This window comes from Centruroides vittatus, unplaced genomic scaffold (assembly GCF_030686945.1).
Source record: "Centruroides vittatus isolate TY-2023 unplaced genomic scaffold, ASM3068694v2 contig_1159, whole genome shotgun sequence".
Classification (NCBI taxonomy): domain Eukaryota; kingdom Metazoa; phylum Arthropoda; class Arachnida; order Scorpiones; family Buthidae; genus Centruroides; species Centruroides vittatus.
The window spans coordinates 925,780-948,920 of NW_027120745.1; the positions used below are offsets into that span (position 1 = coordinate 925,780).

Consider the following 23,141-nt stretch of genomic DNA (forward strand, 5'->3'; position numbering starts at 1 on the left):
GAGCAGAAAGAAAGGATTGTCCTTAGTTACATACCGCTTTTAAACCAAGTTACTAAGAAAGTGGCCAGAAAAGGAATATCCACATAGTTTATAGACTTAATCCCACGGTCTACAGGCTTTTGAGAAATGATAAGGAAAGATATAGATACGATACCCTCACAGGAGTTTACTCGATACCGTTGAGAGATAATAGATTCAACTCCGACCTAGTTTACGTAGGCGCTACCACGAGGAATTTGAAAAAAAGGATCGAGGAACATAAATACGCGGCCAATAAAAACATTGATAGTACGGTACTTGCTGCATTCGCCAAGGAGCAGGACGTCACGGTTTATTGGGACAAGGCGGAGATTATTAAACCTACCAGATCAGCACAAGCGGTGAAACACATAGAAAAAATGGAGATACACAAGGCGCATCTCAGCAAACACTGCATCAATCATAGAGACTCTGACAGTTTATCAATCGCCTGGAAGTCTTTCCATAAAACGGATATGACGTAATTTTAAGTCTCCGCAGAAGCCGCTTCACTTCATTCCTGTCTAATATTGTTTTTACCATTGGGTAATTTATATACGGGGACTAGAATTATTTTGGATGTTTAAATTTCACGTTAGTGGTGACGTCATTAGGAACGCATTTATGTTTTTCACCATTAGATGCACACCAATTTTTGAAATATTCGTTCTTTTCAAATTCGAATTTTTTGTTCGTTTCTTGGTAATCTTTAACTGATGAAGATCTCTGAAAGGGATCGAAAACGTTTTTATGGAAATTAACGTTATGCTGGACATGTTAAAGGTGGGAATATATTTAATTCTGATACTTAGTTCCAGTAAGCATTCCTTATTGTATATTTTAAAATTTAGAAATAATTTCTTTGTATATTTAAATATACGTTTAAAAAAATTGAGCAAAAATCTAAAATTATTATTATTTAATACAAATAATTTATGTAAGTAATTATTTCTAAAATATAACTTTCACAATGAAATTACAGTAGAATATATGTAAATAATTTTATATTTTTGTTAAGTTTCAAAAATTGAAGGAAAACCTGATGTTATTTAATTCTGACTTTAAATATATTTTCAAATATACAATTTGAAAACAATACCTGTATAATCAGAGATAAACTATAAAAATTTTTAAATATTGATTGAAATTAGATGATAGATTTAGGATAAGTTGATGATTATCTACATAATCTATTATATTTTTAATAATATAGAGCTCCCTGTTGTGTGTCTACTTTGTTTGTTAGTATCTTAGTGGGGTTGCTCTCATCTGAGTACCATGGCCAGGTCCAAATAAGAGTGACACCCACCAATACCAAGCTATATAATGGGGTCCAAATTGGGTCACCAGGCAACACTCCATTGTATTCAATCTTGTATCTGCATTAGGGGCTCTGCAGACGTCAACCGTGTATTTCCCATAAGTTACAACCCATGCGTGATTTTTGATTCTAAAAAGATGTGTGTGAGGGTATGTCTGTTGGAGAATCTCCAACAGCACAACTGGCTGTTTCTGGATCTAGTAATATACCTGCTAAGGCTAGTTCAAGATTGACAGCTTCAGAGATTAGTAGCAAGCCTGCTGCTGCTGGCTCATGGTCAGTAGTTTCAAGATCTAACAACAGATCCACTGCCACTGACTCCATAACATATGGTGATCCCATTAGGGGTAAATCATTGTTAAAATTTATCTAAATCAATTTCCAACATTGCTGGGTAGCTTCTACAGTGTGTAGTGACAGAGGTTACAGTCAAGTAAAAACTTTGGAGTTTACATGACTCTAGTCTGTTATGGATTTTACACCTTAAAATGGTATTAGACAAGGCCAGGTATGTAGATATACTCTTGGCAAAACTTGGGGTCTGTAACTATACATCCATACGATATTTTGGATTTTGACCATGGTGCTCAACCCACAATAGCTTATGCTGCCTTAGTTTCGTGGCCTAGAGTACATTGCAAGGATTGTGTCTAAGCTGCAAAGTTTGTAGCGTACTGCATGTCTTGTTTTTACTAGGAGAGTATGTCTATGATCCCAAATAGTTTGCAAGGTTCTATTGCATCTTTCTCCTCTGCACCAGTTCATTCAAGCTAAGGTGAGAAATCTTTATATGCTCAAATGTACTGGTCAACTTATTTCTAGACCAAGTACTATCAGACACATTGCTCTACTGGGGGACATTATGAAAGAAGGCATCTTTTTGATGCATTCTGACAGAATGTTTCTTAGATTTATGCTTGACACATACTATCTAATCACTTTTTCCACTTGACTGGCATATGTATATAGTGACCTCTGTTCACAAGACAGTCTGGTTTACAGAGAGATCAAAACTGATAGAGGCACAAGTGTCATTCGTGCCAGGTAGTCAAATAGGGGCTTTTTTGTTTCACTGGGTAGATTTCTCATTGTATTTCAAACAGAGTTGCTAGCTAGCAAGTTATTTGGTGTGTTTTCACAAGAAATCCTCTTAATATGACTAACTACATTGTTTCTGACAGTCAGACTGTCTTAAAGGCACTTGACTCTTGTTGGGTGACTTCAGAGTTGGCTATCCATAACAGGATCTTTCTTTTGTTAGTATCAGGATAAGATATTGCTGGCAATATAAGTACTAATTTACTGGCCAAACAGGATGCTTCATATACCTTTGTAGGGCCAAAACCAGCTTTTGGTGTTTCTTATAATACTTTCTTTACAGCTGTTAAAGATTGGACAACTCCCAATCATTATAAGCAGTGGAGGTTAATTCCTAGTTTAAATTAGAACAAGGTTTTTTTACCTAGCCTGCTCTCTGGGAAAACTAAAGATTTTCTGTTTTTTAACAGGAATCATATTCACTTTTTGGTTGGTGTTACAACTGGCTTTGGTCACTTTCGTATACATCTGTGCCAACTAAAACTTTCCTCCTCGACATCTCATTTCTGATGAACAGATAGTCTCGTTCATCTGGGTTCTATTTCGCCGAGCACTGGTGAAGTCTCTCAGCTTTCCTTCAGAAGTCTGATGTCTATTTTATAAAGAGGTCAGACTTCTGAAGCAATCTTTCTTGGGTGCTCAATGGACCTTTTAGGGCAGAGCATGTTTGGCCTATAGGTCCCACATGCACTGTACAACAATAATAATATATAAATCATCATCATATTATTCTGTAATTAAACTGTTATAGCTAAATGTAGCAAAACAAACAAGAATGTTTAAAAATATTATTAGAAATGTATGATCAACTTAAAATATAAATTAGACTATTGCTGTAATAAAATTAATTAATTATATGCTAAGAGTATAGTATAAACATTGATAATAAATACATTAGAATTGTTCTAATTCTAACATATTTAAAACATACGTATGATTAATTAAGCAAAATTTCATGATAAATAAACAATATATGAAATAAATGATAATATTTAAATTATTTTTTATAAAACCATTTCTTTAAAATTTTAAGTACCAAATCTTAAAAATACGAAATTTATCAAATGAGAACAGATACCCAAATATTTTCAATATTATACTGAATGAATGCTGATTTCCATTTTTAAGTTAATAGCTTTTAAAAATATAAAATTATTTTTTAATAATATGATTGATTAATTAATTATTAAGATTTGTAAACTCATTTTCCTTACTAATTGTAATTAATGCTAATATTACACGCTACTATCGGATATCATTTGATAGTGTCAGATATTTTATTTTGAGTTTTCACTAAATTGAATGTTTAGCTTATTTTTATTTTTTCAAACAGTTATTGAATTAAAATTTTCTTTTTAAAAATCATTTCATTGTAATCATTTTTTGATAAAGTATTTAGAAAATTTCAAATAGTTTTAAAATAGTTAACATGAAGAAACAGAGTAAGCATTCCCCTAATTTTGTTTTAGTTTAGATAAAACTGTTCAAAACAAATGCAATACATAAACAATCTTTCAAAAATGAAGCAATGAATATACTTCATTTTTCAATATACTTCAATACTTCAGTTGATTTTCCTGTTTCAAACAGATCTCAAATGAAATTTCCCAATATTCTAATTGACTACGAATACATTAGACAGAAAGAGGAAAAGCATATATTAGACAATCCTCAATTCAAAAACCTTCATAGTTTTTAGATTTATCATTTGGTACAAATAATATCAAAACACCCAAAAAACCAGCAAATGAATATTTAAATGAAATCATTTTCAATGTTTATTTCATGGTTTTTGGGTGTTTTGGTGTTATTTGTATTAAAAGTTTGACCAGTTTTTGCTGTAGTGAATGATCTAACATTTGGTTTCTGATGTATTTTAACTAAAAATTTGAACGTACAATCTGATACAACATTTGTTCTAAATACTTAGTGATGTGTAAATATAATAAACATTCTGAAGCCTGATGCATTGATACTAAACCAAATTATTTAATTAAATTATTTTAATTATTAATTTAGATAAGAGATGGCACCTAACGTCTATCAAATTACTTAATATCTAACTATTAATAATAGCCTGATTAATTACTGTGATTGTTTGGTCTATTCAGTGATGGTCAAAAATATATTTATCGTTACAATCTGGAAGTAAAGAATTAATGCCCCAATAGAAAAATCATCATTTCTACATTCAAATAGAATAAGGTAGATCATTTGATTTTATCAAAAGAATGCAGAGTTTTTGTTTTGACAGTGAACTGTGATGGCAAACTGTCTATTAGAGTTGTTTCATTCTTTGTGAAATTTAACTAACTTTCTGAGATCTAATTTTAAAAGTGAATACTTCATTTTAATTCAAATTTTCAACAAAAGAAGCATATTTAACCAGTAATTCAGAATATTATCCCTTAGTGGCATAATTTTAATTATTAGATGTTCTAATGACATTCCGATATTGAAGTATCTAGCGACTTAAAATAAAAATTTCTTTTATAAAACTGCCTAGCATTTATTTCAAAATAGTTCACCCATATAAAATATCATTTAATCAGAATAAAGCAAGCTATTCCCATTCATATAATAGTTGTTTTTTTATTCATTTTTATTCTTTAATAATATGGTCATCTAGTTTACAGACTTTCCAGCAATTTCTAAAATGATTTTTGTTGACTATCCTATCCTAAATCTAAATTAACTGACACACAAAATTCAATTTTTGAATTTCATATGTATCAGTTAATTCGTGAACTGGAGAAAAATAATTATAAGCCAACATTTTACACATTTGATGGTTTTTGAGTAAGAGAAAAAACTTTATTAAATGAATAATAATTTTCATTAAAAAAAAATTGTTTATTTTATTTTATTCTATATTATATAAAAACACTTTTTAAAATAAAATTTTAAATTTATATTCCTTTATACTATTTTTAATCAATCTTCCATAAAATTATTTCATACATTTATTATAATTAAATAACAAAATTAAAATTAGTCACAGTATTTAATAATATTTTTAAATGTACAGTATATTTCATTCTATGAAATACTATATGTACAGAGTGTAATGAAACTCCAAGCCAATATTTTAGGGATAGATTCTATAGTCAAAAAATAAGCTTAAAATCCTCTATAAACTTTTTCCAAAATCTGCTTTGTTTTTGAGATCTGCCAAAAAAAGAAAGTTCTTTTCAAATTTCTCACCAGAGTACTAACATTAGCATTATCAACTCTTTAATTTTATATTTTTTTAATGATTTTATCAATGGATTGAAGTAACTACAAGTAAATTTTGCCCAAGTAGACCTGACTATAATAAATGTGAAAAAAAGCCTTATCCACTTTAAGATTTTGCACTATCCATCCACTTCACGCTAAAAAATAGTTGAAAAGCAAGTTTTTAAATGTAAATTTGCTTTGAATAACATTTTGTATTTTACAAAATTAAACAGAATACTTTACAAAAACTCAAAATGTCCTCCATGTCAACAGAGGAAATTCTGAGCAGTTCAAACTTCCATGTATTCAAAACAACAATATCATTTTGGCAGAAATTTAAAATTGGTTTCCAATATCATTTCAAAAATGTTTACAGAGTATTTTAAGCTTATTTTTGACCTAGAATCTATCCCTAAAATATTGGCATGGAGTTATGTTACACCCTGTGTAAATAGATATATTTTGTATGTACTGTACTATAAAATAAAAATTTGCAATAATTTCCAAACTGAAAAATTCTATACATAAATTATGAGTTTGGTAAAAATCAATCTTAATTCAATTCATATTTGACAATTAAAAACATTCAAATTTTAACAAACTATTTTATTTCTTTTTTAATATGAAACTAATATAGAAACAAGGTTAGACTTTTGTTTATTCACGAGAAAGAAATAATTCATTATAATTATAATTTATCAATTCTTTCAGACTGAAAAATTAATATCTATTTTTGGTCTAATGAATGTTTAAAATATAAATATAATATTATCAAGTTATATTATTGTTCTCTATTAAATAATACATAATCAAATTTTTGAAAAATACTTTTTGTGGCAAAATTAAATTTAAATTACCTTTATTCAATTTAATAAGTTATCACTGTGTTTATTTAGCGTAAATGCTAAATAATGAAATCTGAGAAGTAATTTAATCCTTCCAGATACATAGCAGAAAGAAAAAGAAGTATAAATGATGTTATTTTGCATTTCTATTACCTGATACTGATTCCAGTAAGATGTCTCATTTGGAGACCCATAAGTACAGGAAAACTCTAATGCGTTCGCCAGAGGCTCTGTAAAAGCACCCTGAAAAATAAGTACAGGCTTTGAAATTCAAAATATTCTGGTGGAGTACAAAGACCACCATAGGGAGCCTCTGGCACCAGTCTTGATGATAAACAAAACTGGAAAACCATCAGTCTAGATTTGTCAATTTGTATATAATGTCAAAATAAAGAGAATTATGAAGTGAAAAATTATAAATTATTAAAAAAAATATGTATTTACCTGAATTTAAAAAATCCCACTAAATACAGCATATTTAATAGGATTTTCATTTTAGCATGCACACTATATTTCAATAAATACAGTATATACTCTACAGCTGCAGATCATGCATAAGTATAATAGATTATATATGTTCATGACTTAATATTTTTATTTATAGAAATATCAACAATAAACTCCAAAATAAATATATATAAGAGTAGAATAGGTTGTTCTTTACAGTTATATTAAATTGAAACATTTACAATATATTACAGCCAGCTAATAATTAGCTATAATTATAGTGGTTAATATTTCACATTTTTAATGTCAGTAATAACCAGATTGCCAGATATTTGATCCGGCACTGTATAGAAACAGATCTAGACAAGATCAGAAAGTCATTGAAATCAAATGATATAGTAATTTGTTCAAATTTTAATGTCATTTATTCCCAGGAAAATTACAGATGTTAGTAAGAAAAATATCTGAATTGTTTTACAGATATGGAACTTCAAAGATTTTTTAACTTATGGTGATATCTCTATAAATAAAAATGTTAAGTTGAAGACTTTTTTATAATATATTATATAAAAATAATTTCATAAATTTATATTTTCTACAACTATCATAATCTTATAAAATAACAATAATACATTTTACAAGATTATGATGGATAACATTTTGTTTAAATTTGAAAATCTCAATAATTTTAATCATCAGATTTATCCAGTGCAACAATTATTTTAGAAAAAAATTGATGTAAAAGAAACTTAAATATTTCAAATTAATAAGTTTAAAAAACATTTAATATCACATCATAACAAAGAATTGTCTAAAACTTGACACCATGTTAAAATTCAACACACATACACTGCTAAGTTAAGGAAACCAACAGATTTATTTCAAAAAATACTGTTTACAGATCAAATAGGTCTAGTGTATGTCGAATTTTTATCGTACGGCATTTGAGAAAGTTCAAATATAGACTTATCTTTGAATTAAAATAATTTTTATTTCATCATTAATGTAGTATTTTTGCTTTTAAATTGTGATCTAGCATATTTAATCCACAATATAAACAGACTTGATGATTGAAAAAAGTTGGTATTTCAATAACAGACAATATTTTACTAATATTGATTTTGATATTAATTTTAAACCTTATTTATAATCTATTATCAATAATATAAATATTTTTCTGTGTGAAGTCTTTAATTAGGAAAATTCTAAAAATAGCTACGATTATTAATCAGAAAAAAATACTGTTAATTCAAACACAAAGACGATACGAAGAAACTTGAAATATATCAAGCAAAAAATGTTTATATTTATTAAACAAAATTCTCAGTTTCTCATCCTATTTTATTTGTAATGCCAGTAAACTATAAATTTCTGTATAAATTTATAAAATGATTTGATATGCTTTCATTAAATAACATTAAGATATGACGATATTATTATCTATAATTGTTTGTTTTCAACAGAAATTTTCCATTGGGTTAGTCATTATTGGCTATGATTATAAAATACATGATGCTTAATTATTTTAACAAATCTATATAATAATGCCAATCTATCTAAGACAATAAAAATGGCAACTGTCAAAACATAAATTCAAACTGTCTTTAAAAATATTTAATATTCTGACAGCTAAGTCAACCTGACTAATATTGTATATATTCATCAATATATGAATATACACAGTTCCAATGTTGTCATTAATTAAATATTCCAAACTCGTCGGTAACCGTCGAACCCGAGAGATGGAATATTAAGCCTGGGAAGGTCACAAAAACTTTTTCATCATTTTCCTCACTTTTTATATAAAAAATTAAATTTTGAATGCCCCTTTGTGCCCAAGACCAAGACCAAATGATCCTGCTAACTTTCCTCTATCTGAACCTGGTTGAATCAGACTGTCAAATTGACAATCTGATTTGACCAGGCTGAAAAGCTTTGCCATCGGTTATTGTTTTTTCCATCTTAGATGTTAAATGGTCTAAACAAGTGGTTCCCAAACTTTTTTGATACTAGGTGCCCTTGCTAAATGCAGATTTTCCCAAGGTGCCCGTGTCAAACTCTAACAAGTACATTAAATTCTAACATTATAAAAATTTTATAACATTTTGTGGCTCCCCTGTGAGAAAGCTGCAAATTGATGTTTCGGTGCACACTTTAGAAACTGCTGGTCTAAACAATAATGCCATATTGTTGCCCTATATTTCGCCCTAATATTTTGAATTATCTAAGCTTTTTGTTAGCAAAATATTCAAAATTTGTAACAAATTTCATTACATTATCTACCTTTTCCTGATATTATGCAACAAAATAAATTATGCAGAATGTTAAAATAAAGAATTCAGAATTTATGTGATAGATAATTACACATCATACTGAGTACAAAAACCTTAGTAAACATAGGTCAAAAACTCAGCCATTACTGAAATAAATAATCTAACAAAAATATTGAAGTTTTGAGAGAGTTTGCAACTATGACAATAATGCCTAGTGTACATGAAAATAGAAGTACGACATGTCAAACACTTCTGTACACCAGATATTGAAATACTGAGGTAAAGATTTGGAAAGATTATTCTCTTTTCATGTTGCATGTGACACACAGAAGTCAATAAGTCAGTCATAATACTAATATAGAAAATTATTAAAAAGCATCTCAAAAACAATTGAGTTTTCGACCTATGTTTATTAAGATTTTTATACTCAGTATGACACATACTATTCACCACATAAATATCAAATGCTTTTTTAAATCATCATCTATATATACAGTTTTACTATGAATTTTCAGCACAGTCAGTTCCAAAGCCTTGCTAGACCAACAATTTTGCCAGACTAACTAAGGTTACATGAATTGAAATCAGTATAGCCTGCCTTCAATGTTTCCAGACCATTAAGACAGAGGAATCAGAGATTTTTCTCCAGGCTTGGAGAAAACTTAAGTGCCCTTAGTGGTTCCTACTTCTAAAAATATTAATGTTATTTTTCTAACAAAAATAAAATCTTTAAGACTACTTTTTATTAAAGAAACACTCTATATATTTCATTTGTTTTAAAAAACAATGCTCATGGGAGCCTAAGAATAGGGACCACTCTACCCTAAACTCCATACAAGCTCTCAATCAGCCTGCACATTTATAAAGAATTATGGACTGCTAGAAACTTGAATTAGGCCTATATTAAATATGAATTGGTCATACTTGATACACTAACACTTAAATCTTTGTTCCATTTAATCTTAGCTATAGTTTCTCAATGAGCCAAAAACTGCACAAAATAGATGAATCATCAACTGTAGTGGAGGCAATTCAAGTAAACATGCACTAAATTCAACACCACCTTTGGTAATTTGGTAAACTAATCTGGCAAACACAGGAATTTTAAATGTTAATAATTGAAAAAGGCAATCTTAATTTAGCAATAATGTCTAAATTTCATTTTTATTGTTGTTTTAATGTTTATAGGTTTTAAGTCTTACGAGATAAAGAATTTGCATTCTGTAATCTTGTCAAAAGTGACATTTTAATACATAAAAGGTTATGATTAAATTGAAAAATAGTTACTTTTTGGTACCATATTCTTTTTTTCTGTAATTTTAATAAGTTGATTATTCTTTTATTTAAACTCTTTTGAAAAACACTATCTTAGTTAATTCTGAAATGATCAAATTAATGAGATTTTCTAACTTAGTCAACTTATCTATAAAGTTATATTCCATTTTATACAGAAAGAATAGCACTTACATCCTTTCCATTTTCAAATTTTTTCACCAGTTCTTTTTTCATTTATCAGTTAAATTATACGATTAACATCAATTTAATATATTAAGTAAAATTATAATATTAATTTTTAATTTAGAAGATACTAAAATAAAACAAACTGTAAGTGTTATTCTTCTTAAATGTTAACAATAATTTTATAATAATAAATATTTCAAATACCATCGTGTCGATGCAATAAAAAAATAAATTTTTATTAAGAAGGAAATGTTATTACAAATAACTATATATTAAATAATGTTATCATAAAATAAATTATATTAAAAAATATTTTTTAAATTTCATTTCTTTAGTATTTTTCATGATTTTATAAGCTATATTTGAAGAAATAAATGCAAAAATCAAAATAAACTAATCTAAAAAGCACTATTAAATTGACTTAAATAATATATACAAAGAAAAAAATCTGTTATGTTTTTATTCAAATTTAATAAACATAATTTTTGCATACCTAAAACATTTGCAATGAAAAACAAAAATTGAAATGTGAAAATTCTAGCAAATGCAATATTAAGCTGATTAACTATTTCTAAATATATAAGAAAGTAATATGAAAAAAAATCAAAGTTAAATTAAAAAAAGGGTAGATTTCTGCATAATTCTGCTGGCTAAAAGTCACATATGCTTGTGGCACAATGAAAATGTCTTAATTAAAAAAAAATAAATAAATAGTAAACTTGCAAACTAAAAAATAGAAAATTCACAAAGTACAATTTCAAAATTAATATTTTTACAATTTCATTAATATTCGTTAAAAACAATCATTTTAAAATAATTTCTATATTCTACAAGTTGCAACTAATAATAATAAATAAAATATTTAGCAGTGCAACTCTCAATAAAATTTTTGGAGCAAAAATTTAAAAAAAAAAAAAAGAATAAGGTCCATTATAATAAATTTTCAATATATTAATTACGAAAAAATTTTTAATATAAATCAAACCTGTTTAAAATAAATATGTGTAAAAATTTAGGCCTGTTTGTTATATTTCATACATTCACACCAAATACAGTATAATAGATGATCAGACAAATATAAGGAAAAATGGGGGTCCTATATATCTGAACAAGCTTATAACAGATGACCTTATAAGTTTATTCCATGACATTTTAATATATTATTCATATTAGAATTTTAATATTCTTTTTCTGTATATTTTTTAAATAAAATATATTTATTTTAATTATTTTTAATCTGCATAAGTGTAAATGTAAAGATTAAGAAACTTGGCATGGTGGCCTGTGTATAAGAGGCATTGACGCTATTAAATTTTGGTGGTTAAAAGTCAAGGGAATGGAGGGAGAGAGGAATATCTTGTGTCGTATCTCAAGAGGGGTTAAACTTAAAGATTTTACTTGCTTTTAGCACTTGCAGTAATTTTTTTTTTTTATAAAACTCATTAAAACTGTCTTCAAAATTAAGCTTTGTCATTTTGTATAATAAAATCTGATAACAGATGGTACCACATACAATTTTATTTATTAGGTTTAATAATATAAAATTTATTTTCTAAATAAAATCTCATGACAGCCAGGAAAGTTATGCAACTCATTGCTGGATTTTTATAAAAAGCTTTACAATTCTTTCTTCAATTATAAAATCACGGAAAATGTCGAGAAAGAAAAACTTGAAAAATTTTATATAAAAATATCATATATTCTATAAACTGCATTTAAAAATAACAAAATGTGATTAAAGCATTATCTTCGACGGATTTAAAATTAAGAATGACGGAAGAATCAATTATTATTATTATTTAAAAAAAATAAAAAGGCAGTTTTATTTATAAACAGGTTTGAGTTATAAATTTAATTCTATAACACATACCAAATTATAATAATCTTTCTTTTTTGCATAATTAAAACAATTTCAATATAGTTTTCGAGTTCCTTACATAAATTACTTTTTTTCTTTTTAGCTTATTTCATAAAGAAGTTTTAATTAGGACTATTTAATATTTAAAACATTAAAACCAATTAAAAAATTGAAATTTTTAAAAACAGAAAAAAACAAGTGATAAAAATAATTTTGAAAAAAGTTGAATTTTATTATTATTATTATTATTGATTATTTTATAAATTATCTAAGTCCTCATTGTATTACTTACTTTCTTAAATATTCTAAATTAAAAGTTTTACAATTTACTTCATTATGTAATCGAAGAATTACAAAATAGTGTAATAAATAAGCACGAATTAATCGACAGTTATCTTACTAATTAAACAGTGTTTTCTTTTTAAAATTTAAACTGTTTTATCTCAAAAATAAATATTTTTTAAATTAAAAAAAAAACATAACTAAATAATATATCTTAAATGTATTGAAATTTACCTTCCAATAAAAAACAGCTTTATTAAATATAAATTAAAATGATTTTACTGTGATTTTAACAATAACTGAATTGATAATTATAACATAATGAAATAAATCATAAAATTAACCAGTTTAATGTCTCTATCTCTATTGTCAAATTGATGAATTTAAAAAAAATATAAAACGAGATGAAATATCGTATAGCGGATTTATATTACCTTTTTCTCTTCTTGTTGTTTACGCACATCTTCTTCTCTCTTTTTTTTTGTGTGTTCGGGAATAACGTCGTCTAGAATTTTTAGTTCTCTTTGCGTAAATACAAAGTCGAGTAATTTTCGAACTCCAATCATTACTACCAGCTTTGAAAAAAATAATATTTTAAAAATTTATTTAAATGTCAAGTTTATTATATATTCATATTTGTTAATATATTAGTTTTAATACATAAAAATTTATAAAAGATGTTCTTTTATTATTATTACAAGTTAAAATTATTTAAATTTATTCTTTGAAATAAAAACTATTGTATAAAAATAAAACAAATTAAATATATTTAAAATTCAAATTAAAAAGATACATGAGGGTAAAGAATTACAATGTTTTAAATCATCTTTTAAAACAACAGATTGACATGTTAAAAAACAATTATAAAAGCTCTTTAATAAGCCTTCTTCGGTTGTTCTTTAGATCAAATTTTGTTGAAGTCTTCAAAGTTTTATAAAATTTCAAAGGCAATTCTATCTTGGGATGCTTCGAAATTTTTCTATGCCCCGACGTTTTCTTATACCGGAGAATATAGCACGTGCTCGGACTATCTAAAAACTTTATTGGAGAAAATAATAGTGGTAGTTTTAAGATAACTAACATGGTTATTTTCTCCAATAAAGATTCTCCAGAAGAATTTTCAAAGCATTCTAAAATAGAATTGCCTTTGAAATTTTATAAAAATTCAAAAGCTTCAACAAAATTCAATCTAAAAAACAACCTAAAGAAGATTTATCAAAGGAGCAAAAGAAAATATTTGTAATGCTTTCTCCGTGCTACTGAGAAAAATAAGCAATATGTGATTTTTCTGTAGATCACATAATTTACACTAAGAATTGCATTTTATTGTCACCCGATAAAAACATAAACTTGACTCTCCTCCAATCTGGCCAAAACTTTATTTTTAACATTATATTTTTACCGCAAGACAATAAAATCCTATTCTTGGCAAAACTATTTTAATTAAATTAAGAAAATCACGTACCGTACGAACGTAAAACCCATCAGAAACTTGAAATTTTTTTACATATATTAATCTATTGTTTTTAAGGTGAAATTTTAAAGTTTCAATTCTTTTCCCCCATGTAATTTTATACTTTAATTTTAAATGCATTTGATTATATTTTCAAACTTGGGTCATAAGATGTTTTAATTAATAAAAAAGAAAGTATTCATTAATTTATTTTATCATTTCTTTGAATAATTTGGCAAGATATCATCTACAAATCTGAGTTGTTATTTTTGCAACTGCTCTAAATATTAACTTGGTACCAAGTTAATAAATATAATAAATAGTATCTTAATTAATTATATATATAATTAATATTTAACTGATATCTTACATAATTTTTTATGAATCTCTTTAAAAAATAATTACTATTTCAAGTCTAATCTTTTTAATTTTAACTATTCTGTAGAATTGCAATTAAGTATAGATAAATAAATTACTCTTTCTATTCAAAAATTATGATATAAAATCATCAATTAAAAGTTTAATGGCTAAATAACTCAGAATTGTTTGCTTTTCAAAAATTTCATTCCCTGACAACATAAACATAAAACACTTTTGCATACTAATGTAACTTATTTATGTACATATAAGTTATGTAAAATAGAAATAAAGTGAATTTTGACTCAAAATAATTTTTTGGGATAAAATAAAAAATTTACAAACCCAGCAATATTATATCAATTCCTTGCTTAAACAAATTCAATTTGAAATTTACAAAATTGAATTTGTTTAGTCAAAGAATTGACATAATACTGCTGTGATTAATATTGGGTTCTCCTTTTTACTCAACTCTTAAATTCTCTGATTTTTCCAGGTTTTCTGACTTTCCCAATATATTTTCAAGTAAACTTTTACTATTTTAGTTTTTATAAACCAACAGTGTCTTATATTAAGTGGAAAACAAATTATCTTACATAAAATTTAACTCTTAAAAAGATATCTGATATTTGAATTGCTATTTTAAATTACAACAAAATTCTCTTATTCTTGGCTTTTAGATCAAATAGTAAATTTTTACAGAAAACCGGAACACGTATTATTATTTTACATTAATTACTTACATGCATATAAAATGGATGGTTTCATTTCTATTTTAATTAAATTTATTATAAGATTTTCAAGTAAATGAATACAGGCAGATCTTTATTTTCTAAATTTATATATATTGAAGATTCTGAGAAATAATTTTATAATTATCAAACATATCTTCTTAAAAAAAGTACATTTTAATGAAAATTAATTATACTTTCTTAATATATCTATCAATGTTTTTGGTTTTTATTTGCTGTTTCTATTAATTTAGATTTCCTTTTTCCCAATCAATGAATAATAAAGTATATTATCTGATTACTTTTACCAATCTATATGGACATTTTTAATAATGACCTGAAACTGTTAGTGTTTTTATTAGGAAAATTTTTATAGTCATTGTTTATCTATAAAATAAATGTAGTTTATTTATAAATTTTATTCATTTCTGGAAAAAACATTATAATTTGAAATGATCAACTTATAATATTTACTTCTGTTATTCCAAATTTATTTAATTTTGTATTAATTTTTGATCCTTGTGAATAGATGAAATAGATGACTGGATGGCCAAGATGGCAGCCTACCACTCTGAAAAACCCTAAATCAAATCCAAGTGGAAAGACCCGGGAAACACTGTCAACTTGGTGATGGACAACTGGGCTGCCGTTAACTGGATAACGGAAATCCGGGCAACAAAATAAGAGACGAACAATAGACAAATACAAATATTTTTTTGGTTTTCTTTATAAAAATCACCATTCTTTTCTATTGATCTATTATTTGGTAAATTTTAAATAATATTTTTTAAGAGACGAGTTGAATGAGTTAAAAGAATGACTTTGTAACTAACAAACATATTTATACATATTACATACCTTATTTATTTATTTATTTATTTATTTATTTATTTTTACAAGTAAATAGAAAAGGATAGTTGATATCTACCCACAAAATTAACAAATAAATGTAAAAATAAAGACAATTACATACAATTAAAAATCATTACATTATACATTAAATACAATGTAAATTAAAAGAAAAAAGTATAAAAGTTCTTCAAAAGAATGTTTCCAAAGAATTGTTTTTTTTTTTTTTTAATGTGCTTTGTTGACCATTCGGACATAAAACAATTAACAAGGCTACAGTACATTATGTGAAAATATTTCCTTTTCCCAAGTTGGAAATAACTCTTAATTCATAGTTCATAATTTATAACTTGTACCTTGTAAGTCTTAGCCATATTTATATTTATATAACTTACATTTTACCAATATTTAAAATAAATAAATAAATAAATAAATAATATTTGTGAAATCATATGCTTGCAACACATGCAAAAATTTTTAAGTTTCTGTCACCCAGATGGTCACCAAGTTGTCGTTTACCCAAAGACCCAGAAATTTCTTATAGGCAGTCTGTCCCAATATGTTAGGCTCTGTCTCACTATCTGGCCACTCCAATATGAGCCTGACCAAATACACAAATTAGCATTTAATATGAAATGGCAAAGGTTTTTTTTTTAAATGTTTCTTTTATATTAAGATTAATCAAAACATTATGTTATAAAAAGTAACTTACCACATTTTAGATATTTAAGTTCTGTATATAATTTTAATATACATTTGAAATGTTAAGGTAAGTAGAGTTAGCAAGAGAAACAAATTATTATTCAGGAATTATCAATATACATGTCATCATGTAATATTCTAAACTGAATAATCTACTTATTTTAATATGCTTTGAGTTAAAATTTTTTAGAAAAACTATAAAATAATATTCTAACAAAAACTGTATATATCCATTAAATTAAATCAATTAAATTTTATTTTCACATTCCATACTTACATAAAACAATATCATTAGTTAGACACTATATTGGGTGTACTGTACATGCACATAACATTGAAAAACACATTATGATTTAAAACACTTTTAAGCTTTAAAAATTCTTTTCTTTCAAATTACAAATCTAGTATTTGTAAATTTTCAGAAAAATGGATGAATTCCCTGACTTTACACCAAACATAAGAATGACTATTGCAAAATTCCTTGATACATCCCAGTTTCTCCAGTGAGGTGTATCCTGATGAAGTGTTGGTAAAGTTAATATTACAGAAAACTAATAATAGAGCCAAAATTGATTTATTGAAAATAAATTTACACTTTAATACACAGAATAAAGTAATTAAAATATTATTATTATTATTATTATTATTATTGTATTATTAAAATTAAAATTATTATTTGTTTAAACCTCCAATTTAAGATATTATATATTTACCATCAGTGGAAAGGCAATTGAAGTTGGCTTATAGGATTTAATAACCCATAGTAAAATAAGACAAACCAGTTGTACTAAAGTGAACAGATGAACTCGAGTAGTAGGTACGTGTCGCAAAAATGTAAGATCCGGTTGGTATTTTTGTGGCATAAATAAAATTAATATACGATCGTATAACTGTAAATAAAGAAATGCATTCTTTCAATTTTCAAAATAATATTACAGACAGAATTAATATTTTATAATAATTCTAACAAAAACAAAAATCAATATTTATTTCCTAGTAGTATCAATCATTATTTTCTACTTGACTTAAATTAGAGAATGACTAATTTATTACGAATTTAACCTAAATTAACTTTCTATTTTAGATTTATTAAAGTAAATCATTAGCGAAATCCTAAAATATATACATATTCATTGTAAATATATACCTGAGATCCTTTAAGTGAATGAAAAGCCCATATAAAGAAATACACCAAATAAAACTGGCATTGGTATTAACTGGTCAATAAATATAAAATATATTTAGCACAATTTTTCTAAATTTTTATTTTTAAAGATTAAAAATATATTTAAAATAATATAGAATCAATTAGAAATTGATAACAATTTCTAAAATTTAAGAGACTATTCATTACATTTTCCCAGAATATTTTTTCCTGAGTAAAAAACAAGCAAACCTTTCATACTTAACTTTAAAAAATTATTTATTTATTTATTAAACTTAAAATTTTAATTAAATATTATATAACATAATACATTACAAATAGATAATACAAATTCAGACTCATTTTAAGTAAAAATTATAAAAGTATTATAGAAAATAAGCATTTAATTTTCAAATATTTTCAAGAAGAGTATGCTTTCATTCAGAAAAATATGGTAGTCCACCTCTTAATTAGTGATGACTATGCTATTCTTTAAGATTCATTTTTACAAATTATATTAAAATGACTAATTTTTAAAATAAAAATGATTAAAATATTTATATATCAAAATATAAGAATTTATTTAATCTTCATAATTATTACAATTAAAACTTTACCTTTAAAACAGGTGTAAAAAATACTGATAAACCTACAAGAGTAAATATGCATAGTTGAGTAACACGCTGTTCTCTGAAATGCAATACATACATTGTAAAATTTTAATATACATTAGAATGTAAAAAGCTCTTAATTATATATAATAGATTAACTAACCTAACTCCCAAAAATTGTGGTTTTTCACCAGGTGCAGAACATTCAGATTCCATTCTTAATGAATTCACATGTGTCATAGCTAAGACAGTTGCAGCAACAAACCATGGCAGACCCAAAATAGAACAGATTGCAATTAATACAGCTAAAACAAACAGATCAAGGTGATATCCACAGCCTTTCTAGAAAAGATTTTTAAAATTTTGAAGTTAAATATGTAGTTTTAAATTAAATGTTCCTTTTAAAAGATACACCTCAAATGTTTACCTTTAATTTGTTTTCTTTTCGATTTATTATTACAGCAGTTATTTGCTGATCCATAAATATTAAAATTGTACATAGTAGAGCAGGTAATATTGCAACTAATGATGTCCACCAGGGATTTGTTCCAAACCACGGTATTAACCAATCTCTTTTTGGCCATGTTGGCTATTTAAGAAGATAATAAAAAATTAAGTATTCAAGATTATTTTGAAAAAAGTAATAAAGAACAATATAATTTACTTTCTACAAAATATTATGTTGGAAAGAAAGATAAATATTTAAATCCTCAAGCAAATTATTTCTCATTGAATGTTTTAATGGATATTTAGAAATATTTAAAGATATATATATATATTTCAACACAAAATACACTAGGTAATATTGTAATCGTGGATGTTGTTACAAGGTCATCTATTATCATCAGAACCAATATGTCCAAAACATATAAATTACAGTATACAAAAGTTTTGTAATGTTATTTAATCAGAAATTTACTTGTAATCATCATCATTAGAAATGATAAGTTTGAATTTACTTAAACAGTTCAGAACACCAACTGATAAAACAGACAGTAACAGTCATAAGTCATGCCAATAAAAACATCAGAAAAATGGTCGTAATCATCCAATCATATAAGATGTTTACTCTTAATATGTTAAACATTCACTTCAATCTTGCACTTGACACTGTATACAGTAAAACAGTTTAGATTTCAATTTCTGGTACATTTTACTTCATTTATAGACTAACTGTTTCCTCTTGTTAACGACCGATCTTCATTATTGTTTAATTACAGTACAGTACAGTACTGTACTAAACTTCTCAGCATAATAAAAGAAGCAAATAAGAAATCTTAACTTTAAAAATAACTTATTTAGTTAAATTTCAATGGAAAAAATTTGTTTTTAATTTTTTAAATTAAGAACTAATTACAGTACTTAACATTCTAGTTCAGTTGTTTTGTTATTTCCATTATTAAAGCAATTAAAAATAAAAACTATTATGTGAAACTACAGATTTTTCATCAAACACTGCCAATCCTATTAATTTCCAGTTAACAGTGCTCAGGAATGGCATTTACTTTGTTATTAAATTATTATTATTATTAATTTCAATAAGATGGTCTACTCCAAATTATTTAAAATATAATTATTGATTGTAGCAAGAAATAGCCAGATACATTATGGTAATCATTTGGCTTTGATTAATATCATCAGGTTTTGTGATGTTTATAGTACTGTATTTGATATTTTGACATTTGTTTTTATTCAGATCTGAATATTTTTAAAATTATATTTTTAGAATATTTCAGGTATATTTTTTTAATATAGTGAATTTGTTATTTTATAAAAATTTTAAATGTACAAATTAAAAATATATATTATTATTATATATTTATATATCACTTTTTACCTTAAACTCTTGTGGAACTTCTAATTTTGGTGTATTGAGTCCAACACACAAATCTATTACCGTCATCATTAAAATTGCTATCACTACCGAAAAGTCACTGATGACAAGACGAATCTTAAGAAAAAAATTTAATAATTTACGATGATAAAAATTCTTCTATCGTGGTAAATATAAAACATATAAATTTACCTTAGTTGGAAAAAAGGGAGTAAACCTGAAATCTTTCAAACATATAGAAACTGCAAATGTGGAAGCAAATAAAATAACTGAGAAAAGGAAGACATTAGGAACTGATTCAGGTGCTTTACATGCATCACCCACTAATGTCCCATTTAAATTAATACATTCTTTTTTGAATGCAGAAACCAGATTATAATTTCCAATTGATAATGTTGTTGTATTATTTGACAATTCACAAAAACAGTTAGTATTATTATTTAGTATTACAGGAAGTGAGCTCTCCATAGGATATTTATCACCTATATGAAGTACCTGAAAGATAAAATTATTGTTATTATATAATTTTAATTTTGAAAATTAATTATAAACATTAACAACATAAAATGAATCTAAATATAAACAAAATAAAAATTATTTATAATGCTTTTATAATGCAGCTGACCACAGATTTTCCAACACACTTGGTTCCAAAGTGTTGCCAAATTAACAAGTTTTCCACAGTAACCAAGATCAATAACTCATAACAGTATGTCTTGGATCACTAATTATACACCTTCCCAACTGTAATCATTTACATACCTATCTAAGGTATAGCTATATGCTGAGTTTTGCAGTAGTCAGCCAATTATATTTTGATGTGTAACATTTTTTTTTTGGTCAACGAGTGTATTTTAATAAATTTACATTATAAATTATGTAAATTTAGTATTTTTAAATTTATACAGAAATTTAATAATTATTTTAAAATTAATCAAGTTTAAAATACGATAATATAAATACATTAAACACATAAAAATTAATATTATATTTATTCAATTTTCAATAAATATTTTTATTAAATTTTAAAATTAAAATTTGGCTAAGAAATTTCAGACATTTCACCTTTGGCAATTCACACTTTTAAACATTTTGATATTCCTAAATTGCTTTTCTTATACCAAATTCTATTATTGTACATTTTCGGCTAATAAACAATTTCAAACTGTTGTATGATGGCACTATCTTCCAATTTTAGTTTCAATAGCATCAAAATCATTCCTAAAATTTTTATTGTCTTTTTGATCTGTGGTTTAATGATGTTTTATGTATTGTTACATATTCACAGTAAAAAAGTAAAGCATTTATTAAGAAGAGAGATTTTATAAGCTTTCTTTTGTCTCTCTACAACAGATGTCTTTATAACATGCAACTGCTCCTTTACTTTGAAATGTTTGACTTTCAAACACAATTTTAAGTGTCATTATATCTAAAAGTCAAAGACTGCTTGTATATTTAATTTTGAAGAATTAAAATATCAAAATCAATTTCAATTCAAATGAATTTTATTTATAAGCAGGTTTAATTATATCAGATAATTATATTAGTTATATAATATGTAAAGGTCCGCTTTTAGCATCGTAGGTCGAAAAGCCACGCAACCGAGATAATTAGTCCCACCTGGCGTTGGGGTTATAAATGGCCGGAAAGAACAAAGGGAGTAGCGTCCCCGTTTATGAGTACACGTCAATGTGTTTGCCACGTGTTGGTCGACTTGAAAAACGTAAACAAGGGACGGACGCGATTGTAAGCTACGTCGTCCGGAGGAGGGCGGACGTCTTTGGAAGCTCCCAGGGGAAAAGAAGGACCTGATTGGCCGCAAGTGGTCGCCATAGAATCCCTTAAATTGGAAGGGTGGCAAGAGAAACGGGGAGAAGGGCGAGAGACCGGATACACGGTAGTCTCTGACACTAGAGAAGCCTTGAGGTGTAGAGAGAGCGTTCTCCTCTTAGAAAGTCCTCTGAGAAGGGTTAGTGCAGAGATCGGACAGCCACGCAGTTGAGCCAACTCCGAAAAGTGGCCTGAATTCCCCGAAGTCTAACAGTCCCCAATAGACAAGCCGACGTGAGATACCACATCCTTGTTGCATAGTGTATGTAATGTTGTCGAACTTGTACATCCTGTAAATATTTGTTGTGTAAATAAACTGTAAATATTCACTTGCTGAGTGTGGAGGTGTAGCTTTCCTCGAACCATAGTATGGACATTCTCGAGTCGTAAAAACCAACTTGAGACGGATCATCGTAAAGATCGTAACGGATTACGTAAGGATCTTCACTATAATATATACATTCATTTTAAAAATTGCTAAGCCATTTTTTCAGCTTAAAAAAATATAGTTTGCATTTTTAAAATTTTTGTATATCATATAAATTTTGACTACATTCAATTGAAAATTAATAATATACCAACCAGTTTATATAAATTATTAAATTAAAACAAACATTTGTAAATAAGAAAAAAATATAATTAAATCTGAAAATTAATCAAGCAGTATTAAAAATTTTTTTAATTTAATAGTTAAAAACTAGACATATTTTAATAATATATGCAATAAAAAAGAATGGTATGTGTTTGTAAAATATTAATAACAAACACGAATTGATTTTAAATGAAAGACGCTATCAAACTGCGGAAC

The 23,141-nt window shown here is 26.1% G+C and overlaps 1 protein-coding gene across 1 annotated transcript in view; it reads right to left on the bottom strand.

Moving 5' to 3' along the window:
• The window catches only part of LOC136980364 (sodium-driven chloride bicarbonate exchanger-like), an 81,658-nt gene that overhangs the window by 11,084 nt on the left and 47,433 nt on the right, over positions 1-23,141 (bottom strand). Inside the window, 10 exon segments of the mRNA XM_067276463.1 lie at positions 6,655-6,744; positions 13,257-13,397; positions 17,628-17,804; positions 18,062-18,079; positions 18,081-18,131; positions 18,676-18,748; positions 18,833-19,011; positions 19,097-19,258; positions 20,507-20,620; positions 20,696-20,998. Coding sequence (XP_067132564.1) covers positions 6,655-6,744; positions 13,257-13,397; positions 17,628-17,804; positions 18,062-18,079; positions 18,081-18,131; positions 18,676-18,748; positions 18,833-19,011; positions 19,097-19,258; positions 20,507-20,620; positions 20,696-20,998 — 1,308 coding nt within the window.